General features: G+C 36.3%; 1 protein-coding gene across 1 annotated transcript in view; it reads right to left on the reverse strand.

Moving 5' to 3' along the window:
- chl1a (cell adhesion molecule L1-like a) overlaps positions 1–18912 on the reverse strand; it is a 38071-nt gene that overhangs the window by 16090 nt on the left and 3069 nt on the right. Inside the window, exons 2-19 of the mRNA XM_079402843.1 lie at positions 13647–13831; positions 13349–13457; positions 12733–12923; positions 12320–12442; positions 11001–11171; positions 9465–9491; positions 8961–9060; positions 8672–8853; positions 8089–8223; positions 7034–7174; positions 6428–6539; positions 5377–5543; positions 5143–5302; positions 3560–3684; positions 2848–2949; positions 2366–2563; positions 1997–2067; positions 1383–1605 (exon numbers count right to left, since the gene is read on the reverse strand). Coding sequence (XP_079258969.1) covers positions 1383–1605; positions 1997–2067; positions 2366–2563; positions 2848–2949; positions 3560–3684; positions 5143–5302; positions 5377–5543; positions 6428–6539; positions 7034–7174; positions 8089–8223; positions 8672–8853; positions 8961–9060; positions 9465–9491; positions 11001–11171; positions 12320–12442; positions 12733–12923; positions 13349–13457; positions 13647–13728 — 2419 coding nt within the window. The 5' untranslated portion in view covers positions 13729–13831. The remainder of the gene's footprint in view (positions 1–1382; positions 1606–1996; positions 2068–2365; positions 2564–2847; positions 2950–3559; positions 3685–5142; positions 5303–5376; positions 5544–6427; positions 6540–7033; positions 7175–8088; positions 8224–8671; positions 8854–8960; positions 9061–9464; positions 9492–11000; positions 11172–12319; positions 12443–12732; positions 12924–13348; positions 13458–13646; positions 13832–18912) is intronic.

An 18912-nucleotide genomic window follows, 5' to 3' on the forward strand; every position in this document is an offset into this window, starting at 1 on the left:
GACCATCATGGCCTCCTAATCATCCCTTGGCTGCATCACTCTGTCTCCTCTCCACCAATAAGCTGTTGTGTGGTGGGTGTTCTGGCGCAATATGGCTGCTGTCGCATCATCCAGGTGGATGCTGCACATTGGTGGTGGATGAGGAGACCCCCCCCCTTCCATGTAAAGCGCTTTGAGTACCCAGAAAAGCGCTATATAAATGTTACAGATTATTATGTATTACTATTGTATTTTGAAAAATAAAAATTGAGTTGTTGTTGTAATACTTCATTATAGTGCTAATATATGTATGCCTTCATTTATTTACTTTTAAACAATAACTCATTTACTTTTTTTATTATTTTTTTTACAGAAAATTGCAGAGAAAACTTTGTTGATTTATAAATAGATTTATAAACAATTTTAATAACAAATTTAGGAAGATGGTCGCATGTGTTGCATTTGAAAATGCATGTTATAAGCGACAAACTCACTCACTTGCAGAGATGTTCATGTGTGGCAGCATTTGCAATTTTAACCACAGAAGCTACAGTAGTCTTTTTTTGTTTTTAATTTTTTGGCAACTCAAAAGTAGTGGTTCTCATTTCATCCCAATTTCAAAAACTTGTCGGATTTACATGAATCACAAGGACCTACACTGGCTGAAAAAAAAAGTGCAAAAATTGTACCTTTAGGAATACAACTGCTTGATATTGGGGCAGTACCCTCAAAGGGACACCTTTGTACCTTCTTTACAAGTAAAGGCTGCATAGTAGTACCATTACAGTAGTATGCACCCTTTAGGGGTAAATAAGGTGCTCCTTTAGGGGTAATATGCACCCTTTAGGGGTAAAGAAGGTACAAAGCTGTTCCTCAAGTGTACTGCCCCAGTGACAAACTGTTGTACCCCTAAAAGTACAATTTTTGCACATTTTTATCTGAGTGTATTTTGGATTCAAAACAACAATTATCACTGAAAAGTGTCAAGTTTGCATCCCTGCTCTTTGCAACAACTGCATGATAACTGTCAAGATCTACCTACAGCTAAAGCAACCGTGTTTTTGTGTATCTACAGTGATGCAGAAATATAACAGGGACAAAAGCAGCCCAACCTGTTGCATCATCCTCAAGACAATGCCAAATGTCAACTTGAGGCAAGGGCATGAGATGGAAAAATATGAAAATGGAATAAAACAAAAGTTAATCACATAAGTGCTTGGCAAAGAATGTATCTGATCCCTAAAAGCACAATGTAAAAGCTCCGCAGAAATGGCTGATCCTGGAAAAGAGTGGATTAGACCACTCTCCCAACTAATCTTCTAATCTTAAGTGTTTATTTTTGGCTAATCGTGGCAGTGTCACATGACTGTGAGATGAATGCATTAACAAGCTGTTTGACTCACGGTCTTCTCCAGAATAACCAGTCACCAATCTGGGCTCTGGTGCCAACCCGTGACGGTTGAAGGCCTGAATCTTGACCTCGTAGGGGACAAATGTTGGGGTGTCTCGCACCACAAATGAGTGTCTCTTCACCATCTGTTCTTTCCAACTGTCCTCGACACCCAGGAGCCTGTAGCTTAGTTTGTATTCCAGATCGGGACCGTTGTGCTGCACAGGCAAGAGCGGCTGGTGATTAAAGGGAAAAGTGGGTCAGAGCACTGCAAACGTTACTGAGAATTTGGAAAGAATGGAAGAGTTCGAGAGACATTTGCTGATGGGTTTGTGAAATCTGTCGTGGGAACCTAGTTTCTGGGGTGCCTCGCTTGGCTTTCTTTCAGACTTGCAATCTGAAGGAATTTTGACTCATAAATAGAGCATAAATTGGCTTGTGAAAGGGGATTTGCTCATATACTTGAATGCCAGTGCAAATTAAGCTGTTACTGCTTTAAAACTACAAGACACCAGACTTCTTAGGTGCTCCAGGAACATTTAGTTCCCAAGACAGTATTTGCTTCTAAACCATGCATATTTGCATATGCGTTAAGGTTGTTTGACAATGCTGTTTGCATTTTATTACCTCCCAGCTGATGTCCATCTGATGTGGCAGGTGACCCTCAATCTTAATGTTTTCTGGGTTCCTGTCGGGAGCTGTACAAATGTGAATATGAATTATTTAACATCTGTCTCAGTCAATAATACCATTGCCGTCTAACACTGCCAATGTGTATCACACATAATGACGAGCATGCAGTCATTGATAGTCTGAGGCAGCGCTCGCTTAAAAGAGCATTAAAATTGATCGAGCTTTTATAGACATCTGTATAATTTTCTCAGGGTAAATCCCCACAAAGACACGCTTCAAACAAATCCAAGGTGAACCAAGGACAGCCTAGACGTTGGATGGTAACACGTCACGAAAGTCTTCAAGGATCACAGGTATCCCTACCACATGGAGGTGTCTTATATCTTTCAGAGGGCATGCTGGGACGGCTTCTCCCAATAGTATTGACAGCGATGACTCTGAACTGGTAGTTAATGTGGCCGTAGAGCGTCAAGGGGGCTGAGAACTGGCTGCCTGCGACTCGTAGAAGCTCCTTCCACTTCTCTGGCTCCCAGTGGTTCTCTTCGTACTGGATGATGAACTCTAGTCATAGGAACAGAGCGCAGCGGTCATTGAATATGCAGAGCGCACACTCTCAATACACTGTGGTTCGGCCCCAGTGGGAGCCCTCTTGAAATATTGTAGAGCAATGTTTGAGTACGAGCAACGTCCATGAAAACGACTTCAGAGGAATCTGCTTAAAGCAAAAGCCAGCTACAGAAGCACTGAAAATGGGTACCATTACATATGAAGGGAACGCTAATGGAAGCGTTTTGCATTTGTTCTGTAGCCCTGACAGTACAGTACTTTGATAAGATGCATTTTACCTGTTATGGGACTGTTATGATCACTGCCGGGTGCCCAGTGGAGCCTCACACTGCGGTCTTTCGGTTCAGTGAGTGTCAGTTGAACCGGTGGATCTGGGACATCTGTGTGGCATTTAGGACACAAACACTATAAACAAGCTTCATATCATAGATTTTTAAAGGGATAGTTCACCCAAAAATGAATATTTTGTGATCATTTAGTCACCCTCATGTTGTTTCAAACCTGTATGAGTTTCTTTCTTATGTTGAACAGAAAAAAATATATTTTGAAGAATGCTGGTAACCAAACAGTTGATGGTCCCCATTGACTTCCATAGTATTTATTTCCCTACTATGGAAGTAAATGGGGGCCAACGAATGTTTGGTTCTTCAAAATTTCTTAAATTGCATTCAGTATAAGATATAAACTTATATGGGTTTGGAATGACTTGAGGGTGAGTAAATGATGACAAAAATTTGTGTGTGAACTATTCCTTTAAGACCATTCAAAAAACAATAAGAATCGCTTAAAGAAATAACTGGTGCAATAATGATCACAAAGTCTACACAATATGTTTTGTGTTTTCTGTACAATCTTTTGCAGAGATTGCTACTCTATTATTTGAATATTTTTCCAAGCAGGTCTATTATTGTGGGATTAAAGTAATATATAATCATTACAACACAGTCTAGTTGGTATTCATTCTAGTCTCAAAAGGTCCTTCAGTTGTACCTAACACAGTTATGTATGCAGAAGCTGTATCTTGGTCCAGTGATGTTCGAACAACGCAGGTGTAATTCCCTTGATCACTGTGGCTCACATTGACAATCTGGAGAATTCCATCATCTGTGAAATATCTGCAAATAACCCAAAACCGGTACAATATAAAATAACAGTTAGGTGATAGTGGATTGATAAAATATTGCTAAATAGTAGTTCAAAGTCTCGAAATGTCTTTCACAAAGTTCAAAGTATCTTACATTGTTTCAGATCTTGAATGAAATAAGCAATGTGCATTCCAGGAATATTTATTGTAACTTTCTATGTTGGCAGCAATAGTCAATGGTAAAACAAGGCAAGAAACAATGACTCATTGACAAAGTTCATAGAAATGTATTATTTGTCTTTAATGTGGTTCTAAAAACTTTTACACCATTTTCAACTACATTTAAATGGAATTCTTCTAAAATTTGATGTAACCAAGTATAAATTAAAGTATAAATTAATAAAATATTTTCCTTACACCTTGAATTTGAGTTTACAATCATTATTTTCAATGTAATCAGTATTTATTTGTAAATATTATGAATTATTAATTAACAAATACTCTGGTTCTGTGGGAGTCGCACCACATGACTACAACTTACATTCTACAACATGATCTAACATTATTTTTCATCATAAAAGGTCAAATAACCTGATATTTTACAAGTCTTGTTGACTATGAATCACAGATGAACTTCAAAGCAAAATTCAAAGCAATCAATTCCCAAATTTCCAGGCAGACCGGAAAAATAAAGTGGTTGAAGTTGCTATGCAGCCTTACAAAAATAGAAACCAGGCATCTGTCGAATGAAGTCACCACTTATAGTGCAGACAGCTCCATTGATTATAATGGAAGTGATCTAGTTTGTCTCAGGACGGTATAGACGCATTGTCACAGGCGGATCTGTGCCTTTTGTTATGTTTGAAATGACAAATAAGAGCTACGTTAAATGTTGTCTTGACAATCAATGCACATCTCTTATGTTCACCAAGTGTTTGTCTCCAATATTTTTAAGTACAAAAAATGATTTGCGGTTCGACTGGAACTAATCTGCAGCACAGAACTGAATCATGGCCAGCTAATTGGCGACCTGAGGTAGAGATGCAAACATAATTTGCCTGGAAGGAAATAGCTAACAGTCACAACAACAAAACACTGCATTTACACAAAAGATCCTGTTGGGCATCATATTCCAGCCAGTAGAAAAGAGGTTAAAGCTCCTGCTCATTAGCTGGAGTACCTTTTGATTTTCAAGAGAGACATTTCGCCCATAAGAGCTTACTATTACTGATAAAAGCTTACAATTAATCTAGCTCGGCTCTGTTACACGACTACAAAGTGTAAGCACTTAATCCATGATTCCAGCACTGATAAAACTATAAATAAAATGTCTGCACTTCAAAAATGTTATAGCTCACACTAATCCTTCCTGTTTTGACAGCACAACCCTTTTTTAAACCAGGATTTACTTAAATGGCTTCATTGAATTCAAAGTTGAACCATTAAGGACAACCTATCTCATCCTACTTAGGGAAAACAGGTCACCCACCCTTCAGAGAAGTTTGAGAGGATATTCATCCCATCTTTCATCCACAGGATCTCCAGCTCTCTTCTGAGGGTGGGATCGCACTCCACCTGGCACTCCAGCTCTGCCATTGATCCTCTTTTGACCTTCATGTCTTGAGGAGGTTCGACAATCCTCGTTGAATCTATCAACAGAAGACCTTTGGTTTCAGTAATGATCAGGAAGCAGAAAGCTTTTTGATTAAGGAAGGTGGCTAACCTTTAATGAAAAGTTCAGTGGTGAGGCTCACAGTGCCTTCGGAGTTGTTTGCCAAACATTTGTACTGGCCCATATCTTCCATCTCGACTTTTTGAATCTGCAGGGAGCCATTCTTCAGGAGAGAATATCTCTCTCCATCTAGAGAGCCCTCTGGGTCTTCTCTTCTCCTACAAAACAAACATTGAACCCTTCAGAGTTCCTCTGAAATAGAGGCCCATGGGAAGGGCCTTAACTGAAATGACTACAGATGCTCTGTTGATAAAACCAAATCCAATGTAGCCTAGTTTTTTTTTTTTTTTACCATGACTTTCAAAATTGACCAAAGGCTTTTGAAAGGAAACTTTTCAAAGAAGAAAAGAGTATAAATACGAGTGCAAAAGGAGGATCCCCTAGAGAGAACAGACATTTCAAAAGGCCTATAGATCTTGCAGTGTCTTTTCTCAATGTGTTGTCCCTTTTCCTTCACTTAATTCACTTGACCCTAGTGGGTCTCTGCACTGCTGTTATCAGACACTCTGTGCCCAACAACTATCATTCATATATTATATCCAATTAAAATACATAGGACACTCATACACCGTGTCCTAACCAGGCGTGATGTGATAAGACTCCTGTGACAAGAAACTGAGTGTGAAAATGGTCCGTGACGCAACACAACCAAGCACAAAACAGCCAATCAGAGGCATTATCTCTGTTTCACATGCACAACGCACTGAGCGAAAAGAGAGTAAAACTACATTCAGCATCAGTAGACGGCATGCTTTTAATGGTTTACATTTAATTTGACTTATAATCTCTGATTCTTTTACAGTTAGTCTCTCCTCGTCCGAGTTTGATTTTTAATATACATGAATACGTTACTTCAGTCCAATGAGATTTCAGTGTGTACAAATAAAGAAACCAAGCGACCAACAAAATGTAGCCTCGCTCGTTACTTGTCGTGCAGACCAAAACTCTGATCAACAGAAAAGAGACCGCTCACTTGTGGCTTATCATGTTGCGTCTGGTTATGACACGTTGTTAAAATTGCAACTCTTGTTACCAAACTCACCAGTTAATAGTGGCAGGTGGTGAACTAAAGACTTTGCAGTCCATAATCACACTCTTGCCTAACATTGTCGCATACTCCAGATAAACCCGCGTCAGAATCAAAGGGGGATGATCTGAGGGAAAGCCAGACCATTAGTCAAAACATTCGTGCACACAGACAAACATCAAACAGTCAGCACAGCATATGGCTCACTTTCTGAGCTGTAGTTTAAAACCGAGGCACACTCCCGATATCACAATTAAACTGTAAAAAAGCTATTAGCATATAAAAGAGCTCTCTTCTTCTGCCAGCTACAAACAGGAAACAGTGACCGAAGTAGTTCATAGACACATACTCATACACGTTTCATGTTTTTCTTCTACGTCAATTGCGAAGCAACAGCTGCTTAACCCTTAAGCCATTACATGTCAGCAAGAGCATCATATCATAATCAAAGGCAAGAAAACTTAAATGAAGACCACAAGCCTCTCTTATGGTGCTATGATTAATTGATGCATGTCAATTAGGTGAGTTGCGCATCAGTAGCACTGACCTATTATTGTGCTCTGAAAATTACAATATGATATTCATCTTCTTCCAATTTACACAGGTAAGTGAAGTACTCACTCATGACAAGCACGTTAGTGTTGACAAGTAGGGTCCCGTGCTTGTTAGAGACCTCACATTGGTACACGGCAGTGTCTTTCTTCTGTGCTCTGAGGATGATTATTCTGTCATCAAGCATTTCGTAATTGGTAGAAGGAAAATCTGGGGAGAAAACAAACTTGTATTGGCACCCAAAGTGTTTAGGAGAGACTGGGGTTATTTGTCACACGGGCTTTCACAGTACACTACCATTCAAAAGTTTGGGGTCAGTAAGATTAGTAATGTTTTTGAATGTTTTTTTTTGTTGTTGTTCTGCTTACCACTGCTTACCATATATTTGCAATTTAAAATAACTGTTTTCTATTTGAATATATTTTAAAACGTAATTTATTTCTGTGATCAAAGCTGAATTTTCAGCATCATTACTCCAGTCTTCAGTGTCGCATGATCGTTCAGAAATCATTGTAATATATTGATTTGCTGCTCAAGAAACATGTCTTCTTATTATCAATGAAAAAGTTGAAATATTTTTTTTGTACCATTATAAATGCTTTTTGTAATTTAACGCATCATTGCTGAATTAATTTTAAATAGTAGTATCTTAATAAAAATCTTACTGGTCACGTGAACTCGTGAAATTTCAAGATGCATCTAATGAACTCTCTCTTTTTTTCAGGGGCAATAACAGTGCAAATGTTCAACAGCCAAGACTAGAAATTATGCATCTATACACAAACTGACTTTTAAAAATAAACTGAGAAATTGAGTAAAAAAAAAAATTACAGCTAGTTGTCTATATTGTAATATTTCACATCATTATAACAGCAATACACTTCTGAGGTACATATTTAGAAGATACATAATTGACTTTTTTCTTCTGCTGCTGAAATATCATTTTACCAGAGCATGTACATTGTGCATAAATACAGAGGTGGCCACATATTCACTGCTGTCTAACGGAAAGGAACAACAGACTGTTCTCACAGCCAGTAATTGCACATTTGGCAGTGGCTTTGAGCCGACAAATTTAGTCAAATGGGCATGATAAGGGTGGGAGTGGAAGGGGTTTAACACACCATCAAGAGGCTGGCCATTTCTCTTCCAGGTGATTGTGGGTTGTGGTTTTCCTCTAGCAGAACACTTGATGTGGATGTCAGATCCAATCTCTGCTAACTGACTCTTCACTGGCTCCTCCTGCCACCTGGGTGGCTCTGAGACACAACATATGAATTGAATATGGTTTAAAGCAACTTCCTATCTAGAGCAATACTGCCCCCCTGTGTTTATAAGTGACATGACTTTAAATTTGGCAAAACATGGTCATGCAGAATGAGGCATTGATTTGTGATTTGTAAGTACTAACAAACAGCCAGTATGCTAGAAATATGCATGCAAGTGAGAATTATAAATACGCTTCATATAAAAATAGTTCAGTTAAGTAACTTTAATTAATGCATTAACTATACAGTAATTATCTAACAATGAGCAATATCTTTGTCACAGTATTTATAAGTCTTAATGTTAGTAATTAAAAATAGTTGTTTACTGTTAGCCAGTGTTATCTCAGGTCATTAAATAATATTGACGTACAACTTTATTTGAATAATTATTAGTAAATTAATAAACTTCGGGCTTAAGACCTTGTAAATGTTTGCATACCCTCCACAACAACGTGGAAATGATGCACAGCGTCACCAAGATAATTTTTGGCTTTGCACATGTATTTCCCTTCATCCTGATCTGTGACGTTTGGTATAGTCAGAAGCTTTCCATAGTTCTTGATTTGTGTACGCTTCGGTAAATTGTCCCACATCTTGATCCATTCTATTGCCGGTGTAGGCCTGAGAAAATACAAAAATAAACCGCTGTCAATCTCTCCGCCAGTGGAAATGCATTTACGCCATGTAGCGTTTATAAACCCAACATGGTTATAGGGAAGTGAACTCACAGTCCTTCTGCGATACACTCCAGCTCTAGCTCTTCTCCTTTTTTTAGGTATGTTGTTGAATGACTGGAGGGCACCAAAATGCTCGGCTTCCTCTTCTGAACTGAATGGGGACAAATGATGGTAAATGGCCTCAACATGGATAAAAACAGAAACATACTTTCATGTCTGAACAAGAATAGACCAAAGCCTGAAAAAAATTCAAGATATATTCTCAGAGAACAGGCCATTATCTCACACAATTTTGAAAGTGACAGTAAGAAGTTACTTTGTCACATTTTAATGGTTCTTATAAAAGAACACAGCTCAAGAAAACTGAAGAAAACTCCAGAAATGGCTGGCAAACTAGCAAGTGCTAAAGCCTAACAAAGGTTTAAACTTCTTGTGGCACAAAGTAAAACCCTTACATAAAATCATGGTAATAAAAGCCACAAACGAAAGGTTAAATGAAGGTTTTTTACTTATTTAAACAGCACATTTGACAAAATATGTTACTCTGTGACTCACCACTCATCATGTCATCATCCCCCTGGCCTAAAAAAAAAAAAGAAGAAGAAATTGAAAGAACTGAATTTTCAGCACATTTAAATGGTAATAAATAGCATAGCATATAAACAATAAATACTATGTAACTGTACTAGGGATAAGTCAGGGTGGTCAACTAATCATAAAACAACTGAATTGATTTTAGGTTTAGATTTTTTTTATGTTAATATATATTTTTAATATTAATATTATGGTCACACTTTATTTTAAGGTCCAATTCTTGCTATTAACAAACTACGAAGTTTGTCATAAAAGCAATGCTCATACCTAAATTTAACAACTACCTTACTATTAATAAGCAGCAAATTAGGAGTTTATTGCGGGAAAAGTCGTAGTTAATAGTGAATGTGTTACCTTTTTTTTTTTTTTTTAATAACATGAACTGATAAATTATAAGGCCAGGAATGTTTAAGAAAGTAAACAGGGTAACTCTGATGTTATGTTGATTTTAAAGAGGATTACGTTAAAGACAGTTACTGTTAAATTATTGCCATGCTAAATCACAGCATGCTGACAATACACTAAAACCAGGTTGCATCTATAAATTGCATCCACTTTAATGAATCGCACCTATACAGCCATTTAAGCATTGCTTTTGGAAGTAATCTAATACATTCAAAAATATATTTAGACAATTAAAAAAAATAATAATAATGTAATTGTTAAACTGTATACTTTATCTATTGTTGTGCATCTCAGTTTTTTTTTTTTTTTTTTTTTTTTTTTTTTTTTCAGTGTCATAGGAGCTTCAGTTTCATAACACTGTTAAGCTAAAAAATACTTTTAAAAACCATCTTGTCACATTATGCTGTGCTTTTGCCCAGCTGTTCATGAAAGCAAGAATGTGTCCTATGTCACCCAAAACCAGCATAAGAGGTCGTCATTGATATGGTGATTAATAGGTTGTGAAAATATGTACATACACAAACTACAGACAACAATTCATTTTGAACTGTTTGGGATCAGTAAGATTGTTTTAAATTAAAAAAATTATTCAGAAAGGATGCAATAAATTGATCAAAAGTGATAGTAAATACATTTTTAATGTTGCATGAATGCTGCTCTTTTGAATCCTGCAATATCTTTCCACATAAATATTAAGCAGCACAATTGTTTTCAGTATTGATAATAATAAAAAAAAAAATGTTTCTTAAGCATCAAATCAGCATATTATAATGATTTCTTAAGGATCACGTGACACTGAAGACTGGAGTAATGATGCTGAAAATTCAGCTTTGCATCACAGGAATAAATTACTTGTTAAAATATATTACAATAGAAAACAGTTATTTTAAATTATTTTTAATATTTCACAATATTACATTTTTTTACTGTATTTTTGATCAAATAAATGAAGCCTTGATAAGCATAAGAGACTTCTTTCAAAAACACTGAAAGATCTTACCGATCCCAAACCTTTGAAGGTTAGTGGAAAAAACAATGTTCTGTTTCATTTGCTTTAAATGCTATCATGTTTATGAGATTCTTGCCACATACTTGACTTGACCTTCAGGGCCATGCGGGGTTTCTGAACGATTGTGCGTATCCTGGAAAAGGAGGCAAAACAGCAGTAGTCATCGTGGCTATCTTCCACCAGTGTATTAGAGAAGTACAGATTCCCATTGAGGCCCATGGACACCCTCTCATTCTGCTCAATGTGTCGAAGATCTGAGAACAATACAGAGAGGAGGGCTAGCTTAACACGAGCAACAGGACATCGGAGAGAGCAACCATCCAAACCGCCCAGAAACAGTCCCATTTGACAGACTGCACAGCAGATAACAGGCATCATGGGTAGAGCTTTGAATGCTCAGGCATTCTTGTTCCTCTCAAGAAGTGTAGGTGGCTAGACGTGATTAAGCCGCCTCTTCAGTTCAAGAAGTGAAGGCATGTACAATAATAACGCTCATTGCTTTTTTAATCAACTGTCTTGCTATCCAGTATAAATATCTAAAAAAAGTACATTTACTTGAGAAGAAAAGTTACATACAGTAAGTCTTTCCTTCACAGAAAGTTAATGAGAGGTTCATGCTTATAACAAGGAAAATCATATATTTGCCAATGGGGGTAAAAAAAATTATTCAAACAGATAATTCAAGTTTATTTTTCTTACCCTCACTAATAAATTCAGAAAAACATTTAGAAACCAAAATTCACACTTCAGAATTTTGCTTATTATTGGGCCTATATGCATATTATTGCATTTTTAATACATTTTAATGGCATTTTGTTTACTTTTAAAGTTTTGTTCTGTTTTCAGGTGTGAGCATTTGACTAATTTATTGTTTTACTGGCTTGACGGAAAGAATCAAATTCTTCAAATGTCACATTCCCTGCATTCTTTACAAATTGCAACATGTAACATTTATCATCAAAAGCCTGTTATTAGCGGAGGTGCTTATGTTGAGAACTCCAGTCTGGCGCCAGAAAAGATAGTTACAGTTGGTTGAAATATATGCAGACATCTGTTTATCCATTTAGCCAAAAACAAGGAGATGACTGACATATCACAAACAATAATGTTTGCTGTAACAGCTGAGGAAATCTGCAGCAGTGATATTTTTGTATCATTAATATACTATTATATTTTCTGTTAATATTTTTCATTAGATTTTTTTTTTTTTTTGTCAAATTTTCACTCAAGTTTTGTTAATTTTGTTGTATGTTTCAGTAAGTTTTTATGGTTTTAATTTAAGTTTTGGTTAACAATAATGACCGAGATGTGAAGGAGTGATATTCAAACTAAAAAGAAATTCACAGCATTAAGATGATCTGCTTAGATCCCTCTATTTGGCAAATAAAGTGTCTTGAACTACCATTAGTCATCCAGTACAGCTGCCAAGGTGGAGTTCCTTGAGGTGGGTTACACTCCAAAACCACCGAATCGCCCTCTGTGACCACCACTGGCTCTGTCTTCACCTTGGGAAACTTGGGTACCACTGTGAGCAAGCACAAAAACAACACAAATAAACTCCTTTAAATTTATAGCAATCACTTTCTTACTAAAGTGTAGGCTACCAGTGAAGCTGTCGGTAAGACACTATCAAGATTAAAAACCAGTTGAGCAGCATCATGTTGGACGTGCTTAAGTGGTTACATGCAATATGCAAATTTCTTGGAACAGATCTGAGGATATTCTCAACACTAGAATTTCTAGAATCTTCTATACTGATTTCATGATCAGCAGCCGAGATAATGTGTAACAGGGGATATATGAACTGTGACTTACTAGGCACAATAAATTCTGATTCCTCTGATATTGCAGTTCCGAGCTTGTTTGAGGCATAACATCTGTACTTTCCCTGGTATTTCACTTTCTCTTTAGTGTTGGGTATCTCAAAGGTCCCACTACTTTCTTCTTTAATGAGCCGAGGGTCTTTATGCGGGTCAAAATCCATCCCATCTTTCGTCCAGCGATACCTGTTCAATTAAAACACACAACAGACGCCTGTTAGGCATGCACATTAAAAAAAAAAGAAAATAAAAAAATTGAGAGAAAGGTTTCATGGATGTTAAAGGTTCTTCATGGAACCATCGATGCCCATAATAATAATATATATATATATTTTTTCTATTTTTAACTATTTTTGAGAGTGTATAGTTAGTGCATATCTTCTTTTTTCTTCTACTTTTAAGTTTACTGTGCTTCAACTCTCTTTCCACACACATCCTTTCACCAAATTCATAAATGATATCAACAAAACCTTATTTTCATTTTGAATTTTTACATGTTGCACAAAGAAATGGCTAAGCTTCTTTCAGCCCATTAAAGGCAATTTCATCTGGATATTTCTTCAGTTTTTCTGCCTGCACTGACATCCTTAAGTACCGGACATCTCACTCACGTAGGTCTTGGGTTGCCTTTGGCTTCACACTTGAACAGGACGTTCTCATCATATGGCAAGGCAATGAGAGAGCCTGAGGTCTGAGCAGTGATGGTCGGCAGCTGCTCCACTACAGGAAACATATCACAAGATAAAAGAGCTGTTGAGATGGTCATCTGTGCTAAAAAGAATGCTTGTTTCTGGAAGAGTTTACTGGATAATAACATGTAATACTGTTGAATAATGATCATAGCCTCAAGTTGAAGTTGCATTCATAAGAACAAACACCTGAGAACAATTTAACTGTCTTGGCACTTACCGTGAGGAGGGAAATAAAGACCAAGGGCAGTGGAGAAGAAGGCCGACAGGAACCCGACAATAAGGCTCCTGAGCCCCCTCATCCCAGCCAGCAGATAAGGACAAAGGTGAAGTAAATGCAGAAAACACCCTCACAGAGTTGTAATTTTAGCAAGAGCTCTTCACTGACTCTTCCAAGGAAAAGATCTAAAGAGACATAAAGGAGTACAAGAGTAAGAACAGAGAACAAATTGTAATAAATCCTTTTACAGTAAAACTGAGAGGGGATTTGAAGAGCTGTTCTCTTTGAACCGGTAGTCTTAGGTATTTTACAACATTTTGGATTTATAGCAGGTGAGATGCTTTTAAAACATTTTCACCTCAAGCAAAAGCAAGATTATATTGATGCAAATCATCATCGCAGTCTGCAATAAAATATAGGAACTGGGTCAATGATGTGACACTATTTTCCCCCTAGCTATTAAATACATTAAACTTGCCATTCATATACAGTGAATTGAGTACACCTTTTCTATGATGAATGTTTTTAATTGCTGTATTAAAACTGGTTTTGATATTTTGGGGTACATAAAGCCAATTTTTTTTCAAAGAAAAAAAAATAACAAAACTGCTTCACTGTTAATCACTGCTATTTATTAATATTTAAATGCACTTGTCTACAAAATCAAGTCATGTGGAGCAAAAAAAAAAAAACTACAGAAAAATACTAACAGGAAATAATATCATAAGGACGCATTCAGACCTTCATTACTCATTAGTGTCAATAAGTTCCCAAAATATCAGAGAATTTGACCTTTTTAGGACAGGAGGTTAGTTCAGGTTATAAAATATCATGTGGTGGAGACAGTCACTTCATCCATTTCTAAATGAATCAGCCTATTGAAAGAATCGGCTAAATAAATGACTCAGTGACTCACTCATGACTGACTCAAGACAGTTACTTGCTGCCAGCTACTGTCCGTTTTCTTTTCATTTTTAAAGCACAATTTCATTTTTTAGCATTTCACATCTATATATTCAAATTGTTATTTTTAAAACACTATTCTCATAGCATGTTATGCAATTGTAATTGCAGTGTAAATGCATTCATGCATTACACAGTCTGTGCAAACCTGAAAACTTTGGCAGTGCAAAAATTAATTAAGCTGATACTAATCTCATTTGATTGGTAACAGCTCTATAATGCCTTATTAATAAAATTTAATTTATTGATTGTTTATTGACTTTATGTTTATTGAAATCAAGGTTGCAAATACCAGGCTTTAAAGTTCTTTTACTGGTGTTATCCAGCAATTACGCAAAATATAAAGAATATGAAAAGCTTTGGGTGTCAGCTGTCCAGGCCGTGCCTAAACCTGCCAAGGTATACGAGCTCAAAAAAAACCTCAACAAAATACTGCCTACTTATCATCATTAACAAACTCCCAGAAAATAGTGAGATATAATTTATTTATAGTCACATGTAATCAAGGGTTATGGCAAATATTGTAGAAAGTTTAATATCTGCAGCTTCCAAAAAAAAAAAAGCTTTAGAAAAAAATTTTAGCATGTGCAAAGTCAAGACACAAAGGTCGCAAGGCTAAAATGAAAGCCATCGGCTGAGAAAAGAATTTGACGTTGTTTATTTCGCTGACTCGTGTGCGTTGTTTGCCTTCACGCCTCCGTGAAGGCTGATGAACCGTGAGCGCGCTCCTGCTGCAGGCTCATTCCACACATAATCGTTTACATTCACAAGCTGCAAAGAGTCAAGCCGCCTCCACAAATTACCAGCATCAACTTCAGATTAATTTATCTCATCCAGGAGTGGCCAGAGGTGATCGACTGTCTCACTCTCGCCCCTAGCTCATAATTTGGAGGCTGGGTGGATAAGTCTTCCCCTGTCTCATGAAGAGCAATCAAAACACCTGGATGGACTCGAGGAATCAGCACACTAATTGCACTGACAACATCGATGCCCTGAGATGCTGAGGTCTTGCAGAAGAGGAAAATGTGTCTGCAGAATGATAGTGGTTCTGTTGAAAAATTTAAAAGGGCCAAGTGAAACTATATAAAACTGTGATGTCTGATATCGAGATGAATGAGAATGATAGTCAAAGATAGTCATCCATCTGGTGCATGTTTACATAGAAAAACAAGTAAACAAAAATGCAGAGAGACTAGGTCCTGTGTGAATGGCCCTTATAAGCTCAGTTGAATATTTATAAAATACTGAAATAAATTACTATGCAACATGTATTTGTAAGTCATAATAATGTAGTAATCTGTTTTTTTTAAGTTTTAGATGTTGCAATTTTAGCTTTTTTAGCAACTTTCATATATTAAAATATATTATTTGGGATATAAAGACCATGTTGGAGGGGTGGATTGCTGTCTGAAAGGGCCCACTATGGTCAAAATGCCTCTAAAATTATTTCAGAATATGTAGAAATTGACAGATAATAAAAAAAACATACAGTAATTAATAAAATGTGGATGTGGAGGATGAAGATGCAGAACATGGAGATTAATTAGTAAAATTAATTTAAAATAGATCCAAAATATGTATTGTATGTGATTTTTCATAAAATCCTTAAGGTTATGAAATGGCAAATAGGATTATATCGGTGAACTATTTCCTGAAATAGTTATTTTGAATAAGCACACTACCATGCAAAAGTCTGGGGTTAGAAAGATTTATATATATATATATATATATACTGTATATATTTGAGAGAAGTCCCTTATGCTTATCAAGGCTACATTAATTTGATCGAAAATACAGTAAAACAGCAACACTATGAAAAATTATAATTATAATTATTATTAGAATATATTTTAAATGTAATTTATACCATGATTTCAAAGCTGAATTTTCTGCATCATTACTCCTATCTTCAGTGTCACATGATCCTTCAGAAATCATTCTAATATGATGACTTACTCCTCAAGAAACACTTCTTATTATTTTCAATGTTGAAAACAGTTGTGCTGCTTAATATTTTGGTGGAAACCATGATATTTTAGGATGAACAAAATGTTCGAATGAACAGTAGTGTTGAATGGTATACTTAGGTGTTGCTGCTTACAATACTGTATATGTATTGCTATAATTAAGTATTTGCATCTGCAGGTGCCTTTATATTTACATAATTTAATCAAAACAAACTTATTTTACAGTTTATTTTTGTACACAAAATGTGATGCATCAATCTATCAGAAAAAAAAAATTACATAATAAATTTTTATAATTTTATAATACATTCTTCTCATAACAATATGGAGTAAACTTCTGACACCATTCACAAACCCAAAACTACTGAGATCTTTCATTCTGGCAAACAAGTGTCACATTTATCAACTGCAACAGCATAACTGAACCAAATACATCCACTTCAAATCATACTGTAATTATTTACTGATCTATTTCAAATGAACAAATTAAAAACAACACGCGCAGCAAGTTAATCAAACAATGAGACTGAGGAAGACAAACTCAATGAAGCACATGACTGCATATTTCATCCATTAATCCTGAATACAGAAAGATACCACAGACTAACATCAGAGAAAACTGCTGAGGCTTACAGGTACACCTTTCTCATTTGCTTCACTGTCACCACACACTTTAACCATTAAACAAACAGCCAACTAAACAGAACAAGGAAACTCTGCTTACTTACAAGTACACACTCACACACATGCTGTCAAGACAGTATTCCCAGAGGTGGTAGTGATAGTATTAAACAGCTTTCAGACTGAGCATCCAAACTCTCATCATGCTCTTCAAATTCCTACAGAGAGAGAGAGAGCAAGAGAGAGAGTCCGAAAACATGCCCCGGCACTCCAGCAAAGCACTAAAGGGGATCCAGTGAGGAGACATATGTCGGCAAAGCCTCTCACCGGGATAGGAGGCTCGCTAAACCTTTGACAAAGATTCAAATAAAGCCTGATCCGCCGAGCTATTCACAAACCATTAAAGAATAGTCCGGAAAGTGCAGGAATTCCTGCCTACACAACTCAACGCATCAGAACAACCTTGACATGAAAACACAGCAGTCTGGAGAGACTTCGCCACTGAGCGATTTGACTGAAAAAACAAACCTTGAAATCATTTTATCCTCCTATAATCATTCGTAAACAAAAAAGAGTGGTTTGATGAGTCAAGTCAAATAGGAAACTGCTTTGATTAGTGATAGTAGCATGCAGTGTGTCAACAGTGAAAATCCTCTTAGTATAATGAAGACTATTGTCTTAATTCCTAATGCCGTCTTATAGGGTCGGTGGATGCACCCCGATTGCATTGTGCAGAGACACAACACGCAATTGCTTGTTGATAAAACACAGCTTGTGTTTATAAGGCCATTTTTATGTTTATGCACAATTTGATGACTAACGAGTGGAGTATAATGACTTTTTTTAGTGCTTCGTGTCATTTTGTGATCTCAACCTGCCTATTGACCTGGCTACTTAGTGCTTTCTACCACCATATGGCATGTAGAAAGTACAAACAAAGCCTTAATAGCAGAGTGAAGGACACACTCACTTTACAGTATGTCTCGGTACAGCTGAACATACATAATGCAACAACACATGATTCCAGACTGAGACATATACACACAAAGCAAGCAAAGTATAGACAGTGGACACAAAGTTGTATACTTTTTGCATATAATGTGTACACCGCAATGTAAACGTTATACAGAAATGCACTTTACTAGCAATGCTGACATAAGCTGTTTGAGTAACAAGGAGGGGAAACAATTGTCTGGTATTGCTTTGAGTTCAATAAACAAAAAGTTAATATAGAGTGCCTATCTTATGTTTTAGATACAAAGTTGCCAGTTACTTTGTTTTTGCGCCATCAGTGAACATTGTTCAAAACGGAGCAACAGTGGAAATGTTGCATTCTGTAGAAGTGGTGTTTAATTTCTAAATGATTAAGTGTTCTTTAACAAATCAGCCGGGTAGATGATTCAATCACAGAATTGTATACTTTTCAAAATACTTATATGCACATTATTTGATATAAAGTGACTGTAATGACTTTTATATATATCCAGTCATTGCTGTAAAAAAAATCTAAGAATCCTGAAAATCAATCAATCAATGTTTCCACAATAAATAAATAAATAATAAAACAAACTAATAAGCACAACTGTTTTCATTGATAATAATATGAAACTTTTCTTGAGCTGCAAATCATAATATGAGAATGATTTTTGAAGGATCATGTGACATTGAAGACTGGATTAATTATGATGAAAATTCAGCTTTGCATCACAGGAATA

The sequence above is a fragment of the Barbus barbus genome (assembly GCF_936440315.1).
Source record: "Barbus barbus genome assembly, chromosome: 41".
NCBI classification, from domain to species: Eukaryota; Metazoa; Chordata; class Actinopteri; order Cypriniformes; family Cyprinidae; genus Barbus; species Barbus barbus.